Source organism: Haplochromis burtoni, unplaced genomic scaffold (assembly GCF_018398535.1).
Source record: "Haplochromis burtoni strain Fernald_Lab_line unplaced genomic scaffold, NCSU_Asbu1 Contig_379, whole genome shotgun sequence".
Classification (NCBI taxonomy): Eukaryota; Metazoa; Chordata; class Actinopteri; order Cichliformes; family Cichlidae; genus Haplochromis; species Haplochromis burtoni.
In genome coordinates this window covers 522,086-538,412 of record NW_024582740.1, presented here as the reverse complement: position 1 = coordinate 538,412, position 16,327 = coordinate 522,086, and the positions used below count along the sequence as shown (strand labels likewise).

Sequence of the window (16,327 nt, the reverse complement as noted above, 5' to 3'; positions counted from 1 at the left end):
CTGTGTGGGACAATACGGGTTCCACTAATCGTACATTCTTTTTTTTTTCATGTAGCTGGTTCTTCTCAGAGCAGCAGGTCTGAAGAAGAGTTTCATGACATGGCGCCATCTAGTGGACATATGTCAGTCCTACACTCAGCTTCGTCTAATGAACTTGAACGCTCATGGGTTTAGAAAAGTCTATTTTTTGTTGTTGACGTATATATTTTTAATATACTTACAATGCAGCAGTTCATATATTATAAGTCTGTAAGTTATGCCTAGATTAATAGGTGATAATTCGCTATATCTAATGCTATAGAAATGATCAACTATAATATAATCTACTATAATATAATATAATATAATATAATATAATATAATATAATATAATATAATATAATATAATATGTTTGCTCTCTGAGCTCCGTGTCTCTTGCTAGCTTAATAAATTTGCCAGCGAGCACTTAAAGTAAGTGAATTTTCACTGAGCTTCTTTTGTGTCAGCGGTGTGAGGGACGTGTCTGAAAGCCAATTAAACTGCGTGCACAGACCCAGAGCCCACCCTGCAGCGTTCATGTGGCCATTTGTCGCTGACATGTAGAGTAATGGGGCGGGAGGAAGTGCATAACAGGATAGTCTGTGGTGCATATATCCCGACGTCGGCAACTAGGAAAAATAGTTAGCTAGGTTTATGATGGCAGGAGTAGGTGGCGACGCAGTATCGTAGTACGAAATAGAAAAGAAGAAAAAAATAACAAAAACATAAAAGTACTCATGATTTCCCCTCATATAACTCTTTAGACGGCGTCGAAACGGCCATCTTTTCAAGCTAAAAATCGAATTTCCCTCGAGTTTTTGGCGTATTAAATGGAGGAGAAGAAGGAAGACGGCGACTCGGAGATACAGGAACACGGACCCGAGCACTGGTTCTCAAAATGGGAGCGACAGTGTTTGGCCGAAGCGGAGCAGAGGGAGCCGAGCGAGGAGGACGTCGACAACGAGCAGGATAAACTGTGGCATCTCTTCCAGAACTCCGCCACTGCCGTGGCACAGTTATACAAAGGTCCAGCCCAGCGCTCTCCTTTTTGCTTGTCCGTCTAACGGTGCCTGCCCCCTTGGCTTGTTTGTTAGCAGCCTGACTGTACACCGAACCCTATAAACTAACATTAACGGCAGTGTAGCTAGCTCTTTAGGAAACTCCTCGTCTAGCCGGGTACTGGGGAAACTATCGTTTACAGGTGAATTTTGCAATGCTACATTTTTTTTCTAGCTAGTCCGGGCTAGCTGGTGACAAAGAATTGTGAGATATAACCTGGCGTTGTGTAGTTACGCCGAGCACCAAATAGCAGTGGCCACATCGACGAAGCGATGAGGTAGTTCGAGTTAACGCGAATACTTTGACACTAAAGTTTGACAGCCGCTATCGTCAGGTTAGCCAGGCTAGTTACAAAATGGCGATGGCAACAACAATCGTAGCTACGCGACATTCCCAGATGACAGTCTGCTGTGTGCTGTCAGTGTTAACATCTGCTACACCGGTATCGATTGGTTGCAGACGTTGTCCCCCCCAAACGCGTTGAAATAAGAGCCCGCACATACGTGTCCACTGGCTTTGTTTTGTTTTTTAAACAGCCGACTAGCTGGCGAGTTGAGCCGATGCGAAACGTTATAATCACAAGATGGCGAGGATAATATTGGTTTGTCTACAATCTGCTGTAGCTTGGCTCTTATCGGTCGGGATAAATCCCCGGCACGTAGAAACAGGAGTTTGGCTTAAGTCTTTACCAGTGTGTGTGTTTGACTGGGCTCTGCAACTTAACTGCTGAGAGGGCAGTTAAGTTCGTGTGTCGGCACTCTCCTGCTAAACAAGCTGCTGCCAAGCTGGCCATCTAGCGCTGACTGCCAGTTATTTTTATGCCAAACCCTGTCCCCCTTGCAGTTGTAGATGCAAGACAAAATGGCGAATGAAAATGATCCTCAACTTCAACCCCTTTGCTGTCATTTGACCACCACTAGTATGGCACCATGGTATTTGCTTTAAATTACAAGTGTTTTTTTTTTTTTTTTTATTATTATTCCTCTCTCACCTTCAGACAGAGTATGCCATCAGCAGGGCCTGTCATTGTGGGTGCCATTTCAGAACGCTGCTACAGCAGTCACCAACCTTTACAAAGGTAACCAACCACATCCTCCTCCATCCTTGTTCCTTGACTACCAGGTTCTACACTTCCTGTTGTGTCTGTGCGTTAAGCCAGCGGTGTAGACTCTGGCTGTAACTTTGTTAGTTTTGGGAAAAGTTTTTGATCTGTCCCCCCACATGAAAAGGTAAACAGAAGTGGTTATTATCGCTGATCAACTCCGTGTTAATCAGCTTGTCACATGGTTTAAGGGACCAAAAACACACAGCACAATGTCAGATATTCACTAGTGAAACAAAGCCTGTCTCTTAGTAGAGCATCTCCACTTCTAAATACATAATAAATAGTGTACAACATGAGAAATGTTAAATAGAGGTCCATATTTGGTTGGCTTTGTTATATATAATCGTGAACAGCTGTTGTTGTCTTTCACTCTCACAGAGAGTGTCGAGGCCCATCAGAGAAGCTTCGATCGGGGCATCCAGATAGGACACCAACGTCGTAATAAGGTGGGTCTTGTTCCTCTGCTTGTGACTAATTGTGACTTTACAGTTTCCTGTCATAGACTGTCGTTTAGGAAACAAAAATTAGCTATGCACGACAGGGTCAATGAAGGATATTACCAAAAAAAAAAAAAGACTGGATCGGTGTTTGTTGATAACAGATGCCTGACTGGAGAGCCTGTGACGCAGCCTTCCCTACTCTGAGTGACCAACGTCTTTGCTGACATTTATGCTTTTACTGGTGCATTATGTGTTAATTACCATGCGGTTTACTGCCAGTGTTTTTGCAGTGGCACACATGATGGAGAGAAATTAAAATGTTGGGACTTTAACCCTCCTGGGTCCCTTTTCATTGTTAAACAAAGAGTAAACATTTGTCCCTGTATTTTTTCCACTTCTTTGTTGAAACTGTTGGAGTAGACCTGAGGGAATTGACTATCTCCCTCCAGGAATTTACAGACATTTGTGAGTCCTTATGTTGATGCTGTGATTAATATTCCTTATGTTGAGATGAGTGTTATTCTTACTGATAAGTTCAAAAACGCAATGGAAAAAGTAGCTGGAAATATAACCGTACTGAACAATCTCAACAGTCGCCGCCTGCTTCAACCTGCCGTGTAGTTAAATTTCTCGGGAGATGTGCGTCAGGTTGTGCTGTAGGGTTTCAGTATATGCTTCCTTTTGAAGCATAAATTCTCAGCTTTTTATAATGTGCATTGGATTACAGGACATGTTGGCCTGGGTGAAAAAGCGCCGGAGAACCATCCGCAGGGAGGATCTGATCAGCTTTTTATGCGGCAAAGCACCACCGCACAGAAGTAGCAGGGCCAACCCTCGGCTGGCCATGGTGGCCCCCAGCCGCGCTAACTCACCAGCAGAGACTGGCTCATCTGTAGAAGCGGACCTCCAGCCCTTCAGGGAGGCCATAGCACTGCATGGTGAGGACATTTAAGTGCAAGGCTGACTCGAATGCCAACTCCATACCAAAGAATCAGAATTGACTTACACCCCCTCATTGGCAGCTACAATGTTAAATAACTTGTGTGTGTTATTTATGCTCGTAAACGTATGTGTGTGACCTCCTGGTTCCTAAGTTTGATAGATAAATGGTTAATGTTCCACAGTGACTGTGAGATGAGGTCTTTCATAGGAGACCTTTTCAACAGGTCTGTCATGTCTGAGCATTGCAGTGCTGCGTTTAAGGCCTCTCATGTGTTTACGCCTGTGAGAGATTGGAGGCTTGTCCTTCTGCTACATGTGGCTCAGAGATAAGGGTTTTTTTTTTTGTGAAAGCACTTTTTTTTTTTTTTCTCTCTTCCTTTTTTTTCCAGGTCAATTCCTGTCATTTGTGTTTGCAAGACACTTTTTGACTAATCGAAAGACAGATTGTTTCCTATTACTCACCTTTCTATAATTAAGTTCCATTTGAATATGCTGGTAGTTTTTGCTGTGCTGTACCACAAATAAATACTCAGACATTGACGAGCGTCACATTGTGGGTGCATCTGAGGTCACACTGGGTCAGATTACAGAAACGGAAGTCTGACATTTCAGTTCATCACAGTTTGTCACCTGTTTGTATTTTGCTGTGATCATCAGGCCTGATAGATTAACTTTAACTTGGTTGAAATTAGGGAAATGGTGATTAACTGCAAGCCTTCTCTTTTTGTATATCTCTGTCAGATTGGATCATGCGCTATTGGTGGTTTTTTAACATGAACAATGTGCTGAGTGTTTCATTCCTTTTTAAATAGATGAATTCAGCCTGAAATTATTTTATTTGTTGCATTAGAAATGAGAAAATGGCAATATTATTCAGTGCTGTCACTTTCTCCTGAAATAGCTACAAGGAGCTGATAGAGCTTCCTTTTGACGGGAACAGATGCTGATGTGATTTTTTTTTTTATTTTTTTTTATTTTTTTTTTTTTGGCTTTTATGAAAAATGAGTTTGTCCATCAACCATTTAAAAGATAAACAAAGTTGATTTTAAAAAAATATATATATATATTATTATCTTTTTTTTTTTTAATAGGCCTAATGGAAGCTTTCTTCTTATCAGAGGCTGTAAATGAGATGTAGACGTCTACCTGCTGCTACACTTCCTGTTCTTTCGTCTCCTTCTTCAGGTCTGAGTGGTGCCATGGCGAGCATCAGCGTCCGCTCCGGTGCTCCGGGTTCTCCTACGCATGTCAGTGGGAGTAGCAGCAACGGAGGTGGTGCGAGCGGAGGTGCTTCTTCCGGCTCTGGGCCGGTGTGCCGCAGCAGGCGTAACGGGCTCCAAGACGTCGACCTAAACACTTTCATCTCAGAGGAGATGGCGCTGCATCTGGACTCTACTGGCGCCGCCTCCGCTGGAGGGGGGGGAGGAACCAGGAAACGAAGCTCCACCCAATGTAGTGATGTCATCACAGACTCCCCAACGCACAAACGCAACAGGATGATTTGATCTGCCCCTGCCTACATGCGAGGCGAGGCGAGGGGATGGTGGGTGGGTTAGCCTTCAAAGCCAAGGCTAGGAGAGGGGGCGGGGGGATGGATGGGCTCGTGTGGGACATGTGCAGATGTACAGTCACGTGCACTCGGATGCTTCGGCTGAAGATGAAAACGAGGACTGAAAGCTCTCGAATTCTAGTCCTTGTCTCCTTTCCCAGCTCGTATACTACAAATCATCGATCTACAATCAAGAACACTTAACGAGTGGGCGTGAGTGTGTGCACGTGAACAGGAAGCCACGTCGCACATTCCTCAAACACCGCCCTGGAAAGGAGACAACGAAGAAAGTTCCCGACTTATCCTGGGATCCACACAGTTCTTGAGAGGGGCAATAACGCTCCGTGCTGCTCGACAAGTAAAAGCCACTTTGATCTTTGACACATTTGTGCCCTTCCCTCCCTTAACCTCACTCATCCTCACCCGCCACCTTAATAAGGAAGTGAGGGCCATGATCAAATCGCTTCACTCAGTGGATTGTGTCGCTCGCCAAACGTTGGACCCGAGTCACCCCTGCGTTAACCCCACCCCCCTTTTTGTTACTTCATCATTGCAGCTCTTAGTTGGCGTAGCCTGTCAGTGGTGGAGCTAAATCGCCTAGTAGGAGTACGGGTGTGTGTTTGTGGCATCACGCTGCCTCATCTGCCACTTTGTAAGCAGTTCAGTTTGTCTGGCTACTAGGTTGACGGCGTCTAACTACAACAGCAGGCTGTCAGTGTTTGGACATTCATTCAGACTTTATTCTCTGCTAAGTGCTCTGCTTCTACGGTGGCTCGATTTGTACTTCAGGCCGTCACCTTTTCTTTGTTTGTAGTTTTTCAACCACCAGTGTTAAAATTCTAGGTTTGTTGCCACTGTTTGCAGCAGCTATAGCCAAGTTAATTTTCCGTTCTTTTTCCACTTTTTTTCCTGTTGCTGTTGAGGATAATGGAAAAGGAATTGTATTCTCTTTGTTTATGCAGCTTCTCCAACAGCCCCTTACCCCCTCTGCTCTGGTCTTATTATGAAAGCAGCTGCTGTTTTCCCGTCGTCGTGGGATGATTCTGATGAGTTGCAATAAGGATTTTTTTGCACTTAGTTTTCACTTCTGACTCATGCAAATAAATCGGCTCTTCCATTTTTATTCCAGCTGTACCTTTGTCCGGCCCTAAACGTGCACACTTATGAGTTGTCCACACACTACATTCACCTCTTTTCTACAAATAGCGGCGCTGATCTAATCATGCATTTCAGCCAGGCGCCACAGCACCGCTCATCAAAATTAGAACCACTCATACTGATGGCAGTCGTCAGATTCAGTGTCCACCGTGCTTTTCAAGATGCTCGATAACATTTAGCCCTCTAACTTGATTAAAAACGTGGGCAGTTTCCCAGGAAAAACTGGCTCGGCGCCGCTTTTGTGGAATAGAGGTTTAAGTGTGGGGATGCTTAGAAATAAAACAGGAGCTCTCGCACTCACTTGATTTTTGTCACTTCTTCAAAATTATTTGAACACGTCGCAGAGACTGTTTGACATATGGTGTAAGATATTGGAAGAAAAAGCCGAACTTAATTTTTTAGGCTTTAGGAGTGGTGGCACGCTCAGAAACAACCACCAAACATGCCACCCGGCGCACACGAGGTAACTGGGCCAGCGTGTCGGATGGGAAGATGGATGCTGTCTGTATTTTGTGAAAGGGGTGTGTGCATTAATAAAATGTGGATGGGTTCGTTTTTTTGTTTTGTTTTTTTTAAACTTGGTACAGAACGAAGTAACATGGGGTTGAGTTTCATTCCTACAATGGTTGTTTACTTCCAACATTCAGTTAGGGAGCAGAGCAGGAGACATTAATGGCACATGAGTCAATAAACGGGGTAAAACAAAGCAATAGGAATCGGTTTGTTTTAGGATGTTAACGTGATGTTATCAGAGCTAAACCTGAGCATGTTTGTGGGTGTAAATGATTAAAGAAATCTTGAGTTGTCTCAGTATTACAGCGCGCTGTTCTACCTGTATTACGCACAGGAAGTGACCAGTGTGGTGTTAATGTTTCCTGCTTTCTTCTCCGTTTGTTCCTCATGTTGACTCCAGTTCTCTCCCTTTCACATTTTATGGCCTGTGAAGTGGCCTTTATTTAGTTGTATAAAGCATGCCAGTTTGGTTTTTTATTTTGTTTTTTTTAACTTAAATTCTGGTCACCGATTTCATTTTGCGTTTTCTTTTCTGTGCTCTAGGTTGCCTTTTATGTTCCTATGATTTCAGGCTTTTCAGTAGGAAAAAGAACCCGGGTGATGTTTGGCGATCTGTCAAAGTCCTGGATCTGTGAAACCGCTGAGACTCAAAATGTAAGCTTGGTATTGAACACCTCAGCTTTGCCTGCAGAGGGCGGAGGGGAGGTGGGGTTTAAGTGTCTGGTAAGCTGAGCTGCTTCAGCCATCACTGATTCAGTGAATAATCTTAACATAGGACCCAACCTTGATTCTTGAACAGACAAATGTGCCGTAAAGTCACATTTCAGGTCGTGTGCAGTTAAACCTCTGAGTTTCAACTTTGGCAAACAAAAAAAAAGTATCTAAATTTATTTTGTTTTAGGTGGTGTAGCTCCTGAGGACTGACTGGTCTGCTTGCCCACACGCTCTTCATTAAAGCAGAGGAATGCATTTCGAAATGTTCGAGTTTTCTTCTCTTAGACGCTTTGGCTCGCTGTTCTGTGTCTAACACTCCACTTCGGCAGTATTGTTTCTGAAACGAAACGAGGTGTTCGGCTACAAACTAGTAGCTTCACCCGCCTGCTGTTTCTGTTGCACGTCATGTCAGTTACAGGGAAGTGTGTGTGCTGACAGGAAAAGCACTTAAAGATCGAGCCTATCAAAGGATGTCTTCTTCCTAAAGGTTTGATTGAAGAGTTTGATAAAAGCAGGATTGTGCCGTCTTTGCAGTCCCACTGTTAAACCTGCGGAGTTGACCCCCGCTCCCCCTCCTCAGATCAGCTTGGGGTCACCCTGTTTTGTTTCTTCCCTGAGCCAGTCGCAGCCTTCATCCACATTGTTTCATCAGGGTGACTCATGCCACAAAGTCTCTGGAGCCAACACTATCATCAGCTGTTTCTTATTTGTTTAAAAAGGTAATAAATGGCTAATCTATATACTGAACATTTAATTGTTGGTATGATATATGTGGTTCACATTGTAAAGGAAATAAAACCATTGAATCGCAATCGGATTGGCTGTTTCATTTTAAAAAGAAAGAAGATGCTGTAAAATGGGAATAAAGACAAAATATAACCGTTAAAAACAGGCAGTAAGGCCTCTTAGTGCCATTTCCTGTTCTAAACTGTGTTCTGTTTTAGTCACGTTTCACAGCAGCACAGCTCTTCTGCTTCAGATGATCTTCACGTCTACATATCCCTGTCAGTTTGCAGTTCTTTAACTTCGTCAGTAAATAAGCAAAGTATCGAAACTGTTTTTCTCTCCTCAAGCATAAATGAGGAGCAGGTTAATGGTATTAACAGTTTGGAGACTTAGAAATGTTTCTGTTAACAAAGCTGCTGACATTTGACTAACTTGTCATTTAGCTCACCAGGTTGAGCAGATGACTTGCATGTTGTGAGAAATATGCAGCTACCGGGGTTAAAGTCCACGCTGGGTCATTTCCTGATTCTCTTCCTGCTTTCTTGTTTTAATAAAGCAATAATGACCAGAGGCGTCCCTGAAACTTCACACCTAAAAAGCCACTGGATGCAAACCACTAACATAGGAGTGGCTCGTCCGGGACAGCGGTAGAACAAACATTTCTACTAGATCAGTGACATCAAATAAATGATTATGTCATATAGAGACAACTTTGATCCTGAGTGAGCTAAACTAGTGAAAACCTAAAAACTTCACATTTAATTTGTGAGATATCTTAAAAAATAAGGCAATATTCAACAGTGTGTCTCAGTTTTCATACATGACAAAAAAGGCCTTTTTTAAATGTAAAACTAAAAAAAAGTAGTTTTTATATTATAAACTGAAAAAGAGGAACTTGTCTGTAATGTAACCATTTATTACTTAATTATGTTGTTGTAATATGAAAGAAAGCTGTAAAACTGATAAAAAAATACAGTGTAAAATGTATGCTCTCCTTTGCATTTCCAAAGCAGTCCAGTGGGCCAGATTAGAGTGTTTGCTGGGCCAATCCTGGCACCCAGGCCTTAAGTTTGACACCCCTGTTAATAGATGATCAGCAGGAAACCTTTGCAGATTCTAAATCAGCAGATTGCACATTCTCAGGAACATCAGTAAATAAATAACATTACTGTGGTAAAAAACTATCATCGTATAATCCAAAGTAAATGATCCCAGATAAAGTTAACACCTTTGAGACGTTTGTAGGGTTTTCAGTCATTTACATTTATTCATATGCTTCACTATTTCTGACTTTGTCTCACAGAAAACGGCAGAAGTGGAGCAATGAGGGCCATCCCCCAAACATAAAAACAATATTAAATACTTGAACAGTTTACAATGTCCAGCAAGGGACAAAAAAAGCAAACAATGAAGAAAATTACAGCCGTAGTAAAATTAATGTGTCTTCTGCTGATATGAGTGATACGCACATTCAGCCAACATCCTCAAAGGACTAGTGTTGCTACTGTTTGGTCCGTGGGTGTTCAATATTAAAAGCCGTGTTCTTGCGTCCTTCGTAGCTCCTCCACCTCTTCATCCTCATCTGCAGCTGCTCTCAGAGAGCCATCGGGTAAAGACGGCGACGATCAGAGGCCACACAGGGGGTCCACGAGTTTTTCTCCGTGATGCAGTGGACAGGGCAAAGCATCAGAATGACATCTAACGGGATTTCATTTTATTTCTCAGAAATTTGGAGATGCCAACACATGGTAGCTTTGTGCAACTGAATCTGACTTTAACACGTGATGTTTTTTTTCTTGGGAAATTAAACTCAAGGCCTCGGGTCGATGACAGATAAAAGGTGAGCTCTTAAGAGTCTGATGAGAGCCCCCAACGTGCGGCTGGCTGAACAAAGGAAGAGGTCCTGGCTGAGAGTTTAAGAGTGCGACTCATATCTGGCTGAGGGGCATGAACTTCTGGTAGTAACTCTTGGTTACATCAATCATGAGGTCCTGTGTACACTCTGGGAGCTCTCCTGAAAACAGACCTGAGAGAGAGCGAGACAAACGCAGGTAAAGACCAGACATTGAGGAGAACGAAGACAGAAAAGTAGAAAGATGCTGGTCTATTGATTAGTTGTGTGCGTTTTGCTCACCTGGGCATCCAGAGAAAACGGTGAAAGGTGGCACCACTGTCTCAGGAGGAAGCACGGTGTTGTCTAAGATCTTGCAGCAATCCTTTAGCACACAACGGCGACCCTGCACACATAATGGGAAAAAGAAATTTAAACATCATCAAACATCACAAAGTCATGCACTTTCATATATATACATATATGTATATATATATGTATATATATACACACACACATATACATATATATATATACACATAATGACTAATTTGTGATTAAGTGAAGTCCCCATTTCTGTGATCCAAATCAACAGTTTGAAAAAAAAATGGCAGCTTGTGTTTTTTGTTTATTAATTCAGCCCTCGACTGCCAGCAGAAGGTTGCATGACTGCCATGTGACTGGTTCACCACAGGCAATAAAGACATGCTTTCTGTCTATACCCCCCGCCCCACCCCTTCACAGCAATGTCCTTTCACTGCCGAGGAGCTAGCTGTGTGTGTGTGTGAGATTTTATTTCACTCACTATGACACAGTTCTTCCCAATGTGGACGTAGGAACCAATCTGTGCTGCATTGACCACGCAGTCTTCCTCAATGAAGACGTGGTCTCCAATGTGCAGCGGGAAGAAAGCCACCCTGCAGAGGGGGACAGGGCAGTGATGAGACAATATGCTTTTTCTACTTAGCATATTCTCTCCTTTATTCATTTGTACAGTGACTTTAAATATATTTTGAGTGACAATAACTAAAAACAATCTCAAAGCATCTTTATCTAGAACACAAAAGCACATGGCTGGCCTGAACGTGTGTCAAAGATACTTTACCCTTTGCTGAACTTTTTGAAAGGTGGTCGAATAACACTCCGGCTTTTCACCACGCAGTGTCTGCCCACCCTGACGTTAGCCAGGTCCCCCCTGATGATGCAGTCATTCATAACAATAGTCTGCAAGAGAGAACATCCAAAGCTTTACCACAGCTGGACACTTTCTATTCACAGTGTCATTTCCAGGTCTGTGTTTTCCTTACTTTGCCGTTCAAGACTATGTTTTGACTCCCACATAGTACAGACTGTCTGCTCACTTTGTTGCCAGAAGCCTGAAATAAAACAACAACCACTGTTTATAATCGTGTGAACGATCGTGTCTGTGTCTGTCCACATAAATGAGCACAAACAACCGTCTCTGCTATCCGCCCAACGCCCCGTTCACTTTCTGCTTGGACAGATAGCAGGCTACGTTAGCTTAAGCAGCGGTGATTAAAATTCCACACAGTACCGTCTCAATGTACTCCGCTTTGTTGTACAGTATTTCAGACAACTCCATGGCTGGAAACCCGCTGAACTATCAAACGGCGTTTATTATTCTGCGATACGATCTAAAGCATCGATACGGATTTTCTCTATGGGAAGCTCCTTCTTCTTGTCTTCTGCGCAAGCCCGGACGTGACGCCATCAAATAACTTTATTTAAAATATCAGATATCGAACAAAAAACAGACATAATAAATGTGCGCGTGTAAAGCTAAAAAAAAAAATTAAAATTAAAATAAAAAATAAATTAATAATAATAATAATAATAATAATAATAATAATAATAATAATAATAATAAGTAAAGCTTTTATAAACCCTGGAATAATTGTCTGTATATTTTGTGATAGTGTCAGGGATTTTCTTTTTTTTTTGCTGTTATTCTTTTTTTTAATGATATGGACTAATCTTGTCTGACATTTTTAAAAATAGGGAGCCACATATTGGTTCTTTGTCAAAAAAAACAACAACAACTTACAAAATGTATTATTATTTTATCATAGATATACATATCCATATGTAAGTATTGTTGTGTTTTTTGTTTAATGAACCCTGAGACAAACAGTAAGACGGCTCCTCTGTGAAACAGCTCCACGCCGTGGAGGATTGTGATAAAGACTCTGGAGCATCTCCAATGAGACTAAAGACACTGAGAGGGTTAAGCTGGGTTTAACTGAAGTGGTCGCATGAAAAGCTACCTGCGCTGTGCAGCACTGATGAGCAAAGTTAAAAACAAGAGGTTTTTTAAGCAGCTGGAACCTTTAGAGAGAGGAAGAGCACTTTGGTGTGATTGTGGACACTCGAGGGTTTTTTCAGAGGATGTTATTCAGGCAGGTGGGACGGATGCAGAAGAAACAGGAGGATGAAAAAGACTGTCGCTCTTACTAACTGAAGTGTAATCTGCCTGAAACCCTGGAGACATTACTGCTACCTGGATCTAGCAATCAAGCAGTCAAAACTACCAGAGGAGGCAGAGAAAAAGCCGGCACAGGGAAAAACACAGCTTAATCCAGAGAAACTGAGAATAAAAGTTTGTCTTTGTCCATTTTTATTGTCTAATTTGTGTAGACTTTATAACTTCATTTTAGCAGGAGCTCTTATTGTACACCTAAAGAGCTGAAAGCAACATATTCTATACTTGTTTTTGTTTCATATGCACAATCAACGTCTTGTTTTATGAATGTGAAAGTTCATTTTTATTTTCCAGTTAAATCAAAGTCATTGGCAGTTTCTCAATGCCCATGTGCTCGTGGTGAGAAATGTTTAAACAGTTTTTAAAAAGCGCAGATAAAGCGACAAATTAGAAATAAACACAAGGTTTGCACTGTGCGCATGCGCAACACGGAGCCCTTGACCCGCTTTTCTTCTTCTTCGCCTCGCACGCTGGCAGCTTTCAGTAACTGCTTTCCGTCATGGCGGCTCGTGTCCTGCAGCAGTGTGTCCGCTCCTTTGCTCGGCCCTCGTTGAGGCTTTGCTCCAGTAACCTCCCATTAAGAGTCACTGCCGTCCATGCGGTGGCCGTCCACCGACCTCTCTCCTTCGCAGCAGACAGCCGGAGGACGCGGTGGCTCGTCCAGAGCCGGGTGAGTCTCCGGTAACATTGAACCATCGCGGCCTAGCCGCTGTGACCTACCGATGTCTTTCAGACCTGCGGAGCCAGCCTAGCCCGCTGAGAGTTCACGGTGTCACACGAGCAGCTTATTTCGCTTTGAACGACTCTGTGTTGTTGTGGCAGAGAAACACGAAACACGGAGGCGTTTGATTTTAAAAACGGGACAGCCATGTTTGCCCTGTTGGTTAGCTAGCTAGTTAGCAAAGTCGGTGATTTCATTGACAGACTTCATTCTTTAACTTGGCACTGCACGGCTGATTCTGGCTAAACATCGGGTACTAATGTGCAGAAAGGTAAAAGACTGTTGTAGTGCGGATGTTATTGTGTATTACGATAAGTGTGTTTGTATAACACAGAAAAAATGTTACAGGTGTTTTAGCGAGCTGTGTGCAGAGTTGTAAGTGAACACTAATGCGCTGATAAATGCGTTTAATTGCAAATTTAGTCAAATGAAACCATAACGCAGTAATTACAGACGAGATAATAAAATCAGCCACACATTAAAAGCTTCAGAAGCAGCACAGATTTCTTCTTGGTCAAAGTTCCGTAAGATTTAAGTTTTATTTTGAAACTTGGATAAACCTTTTCCAGCCTTTACATCTGTACTGTTGCAGTGTACTGGAAGCTATTGCATCTTTTCACACTGTATGTAATACACACTCACTTAAGGCAAGCTAATGTACAGGCTGCATGATCGCAACCCCCCCACTCCCTTCTGCACTAATAAACTCTTCCTTCTTCTTCTTCCTTAGATCCCCTCGGTGGGTGTGCTGTGCCGACAGTACGGAGACCTGCCTCCCCTCACTCTAGAAACCATCAAAGAACGAGTCATGTATGTACTCAAGCTCTACGACAAGATCAACCCAGAGAAGGTGAGAACAACAAGAGACCTTCAGTGAATTCTAGCTGAAACATGTATGAATATAATACATTCGCAGGCATCTGTGAGGTGAAATTAGGCAATCGTGACTCATCCCTGTCCAGAATGGCTCATGGAAATTGTTTTTGAAAAGTTTACTGATTTTAATGTATTGAATTTAATAACAATTAGATTTTTAACTTGGAAAAACAATCTAAAATTAATACTATCATTCCTCATGTAGATTTGGTTTTGTTTTTATTTGAAAGCACCCTGAAATGCCTGTAGTGTTTGTAAATTTCTGTATATGTAAGCTTGAATTTCTAACCCTCGGGTTGGTTTCTGTTCCACAGCTGCAGACGAGCTCTCACTTCATGAAAGATTTGGGTTTGGACAGCTTGGACCAGGTGGAGATCATCATGGCCATGGAAGATGAGTTTGGTGAGAGCAAACCTCTTTATACTGCATAGAAAACTATTCCAAACTGTGGCTCTAGGCATTAAGTCAGCAAAAGAGATGTTTCTGACTCCTACGATGCCTGAAGTGCAGAATGTGACTGCTGTTGTACAGCCACAGTGGGAGTATGTGGATATGAAACATCAGTCTTGCAGTCTTCCTGCCTGTTGAGTGTCTGCAGTGTCAAAGTGCTGTCAAGTTTGTCTTCAGAGGGTAAATGCGACACTCTGTGTGGACGTCCCACATAAAGCAGGACATGCTCCGATTATATCCTGTGGTAGAAACACTGTAGTACACCTCATTCTACAGTATTTATTGGATTTATCTTGAAAATTGATTGAGGTTAATGAAGGTTGCAGTTTGTTGCTTTTTACTTTTTGACTTGTAATAATTCAGCTGATTTATATAATCTGTTTGGAAGGTAAATTTTAAACAGGGGTGGCTGTGGATCAGGAGATGGAGCAGGCATTCTGCTAATTAGTAGGTTGGTGGTTTGATCCGAAGCATCTTTGGGCACGATACTGAACCCGAAACTTCAGTGTGTTTGTTGGAGTGTGAATGAGGCGTGCTGTATAAAGTGCTGTTAGTGCTTTGAGAGAGAAGAATTAAATCAGAATCAGAGGACTTTTTCTTATTTTCATCAGTGAAGATAATAGACTAACAGCTTTTAATATGCGTGACCTACAGTTGAGGACGTAGTACCAGCGAGATGTTTGTGACCATCTGTGCAGAAAGCTGCTTATTCGTCCAGCATTATCGATGCATGTCACATGGCTTCTTTAGCACATGCTGTAACCAGTAACTTGTTTGTGCCGCAGGCTTTGAGATCCCAGATGCAGAAGCAGAGAAGTTGATGACTCCTGAGGAGATCGTACAGTACATCGCAGACAAGAAAGACGTTTATGAGTAATCTGCTCTGTAGCACACCAGAGGCAAGTCACCATCAGGCCCCGTTTTCTGTCTTTGGTCACACGTTGTGTCGGTGCTCAATTTATATTCCTTTGTGCCCAGATAGGGTCACCTCCACCCACCCAACAGGAAGTTCTTGTGAAGCAGATGAGCACCAAACAGTTTCCTACTTCAACTCTTGTGTCCATTATGGCGACGTTGGCTTCAGCTGTCTCGTGTTTGACTGTATTTAAATGAACATGTTCAGGAGAGCTTGGAGATAAAAAAAATTAATATTAAACAAGATTATATCACTGGTTTGCTTTGTTCTCATTTCAGCTCCGCCCTGTGGTCCCATGTACAATTTGTCATTAATAGATCAATAAAGACACACATTGTACACTTTCGTGTCTGCTGTTACTCCGCTTTGGGTCCAGTAAAAAGGACCCAGATTCAGCTGCACTTCTTTTAGTTTGTTTCCACTGGCTGGGATTTGCGATAACTATCCATCTATTTTCATTTCTCATCTACTCCGGGTTGGAGGTAGACTGAAGCTTGATGCTGGGAGGTTCACACACCACCTGCATCCACTACTGACCTGTCAAAGGAAAAAAGCTCCCAAAAATACAGCTTAAGCATATAAGCCTGTGGTTTCTAGACTGTATATAAAGCTAAAATAGCTCCACATCATTAATCAGTAAATACTTTAAACATACAAAGAGCTTTCATCTGCAGAACCAGAAGATTAACTTCAGCTCCATCCACCAGCAGCTCAGATAAATCTGTTTTCTCCAGGCCAGGTGTCTCCAACTCCAGTCCTCGAGAGCTACTGTCTGCACACCTGAATAAAATAACTGGCTTGTTATCAA

The 16,327-nt window shown here is 42.5% G+C and overlaps 3 protein-coding genes across 6 annotated transcripts; 2 read left to right on the top strand and 1 right to left on the bottom strand.

The window, feature by feature from the left end:
- The first annotated feature begins 587 nt into the window (after positions 1 to 587).
- cunh16orf72 (chromosome unknown C16orf72 homolog) lies at positions 588 to 8,311 on the top strand. Its single transcript, XM_005943596.3, has 5 exons — positions 588 to 1,045; positions 2,076 to 2,156; positions 2,562 to 2,629; positions 3,351 to 3,561; positions 4,751 to 8,311. Exons 1-5 carry the CDS (start codon positions 850 to 852, stop codon positions 5,068 to 5,070), a joined length of 876 nt encoding a protein of 291 aa, XP_005943658.1. The 5' UTR covers positions 588 to 849; the 3' UTR covers positions 5,071 to 8,311.
- Positions 8,312 to 9,467: 1,156 nt separating this feature from the next.
- dctn5 (dynactin 5) lies at positions 9,468 to 11,772 on the bottom strand. Its single transcript, XM_005943598.3, has 6 exons — positions 11,612 to 11,772; positions 11,364 to 11,432; positions 11,162 to 11,280; positions 10,862 to 10,973; positions 10,360 to 10,462; positions 9,468 to 10,251 (listed from the first exon to the last, which is right to left on the bottom strand). The coding sequence occupies exons 1-6, from the start codon at positions 11,657 to 11,659 to the stop codon at positions 10,154 to 10,156; spliced, it is 549 nt and encodes a 182-aa protein (XP_005943660.1). The 5' UTR covers positions 11,660 to 11,772; the 3' UTR covers positions 9,468 to 10,153.
- A 1,221-nt stretch (positions 11,773 to 12,993) lies between these two features.
- Positions 12,994 to 15,860, top strand: ndufab1b (NADH:ubiquinone oxidoreductase subunit AB1b). 4 transcript variants are annotated; one of them, XM_042229095.1, is made up of 6 exons: positions 12,994 to 13,226; positions 14,008 to 14,127; positions 14,468 to 14,555; positions 15,389 to 15,502; positions 15,586 to 15,598; positions 15,632 to 15,860. In XM_042229095.1, the coding sequence occupies exons 1-4, from the start codon at positions 13,056 to 13,058 to the stop codon at positions 15,478 to 15,480; spliced, it is 471 nt and encodes a 156-aa protein (XP_042085029.1). In that variant the 5' UTR covers positions 12,994 to 13,055; the 3' UTR covers positions 15,481 to 15,502; positions 15,586 to 15,598; positions 15,632 to 15,860. The 4 variants fall into 4 exon arrangements, with proteins under 4 accessions (XP_042085029.1, XP_042085028.1, XP_005943662.1 ...); XM_042229094.1 differs by having other exon boundaries at positions 15,582 to 15,598; XM_005943600.2 differs by having other exon boundaries at positions 15,586 to 15,860.
- Positions 15,861 to 16,327: the final 467 nt, after the last annotated feature.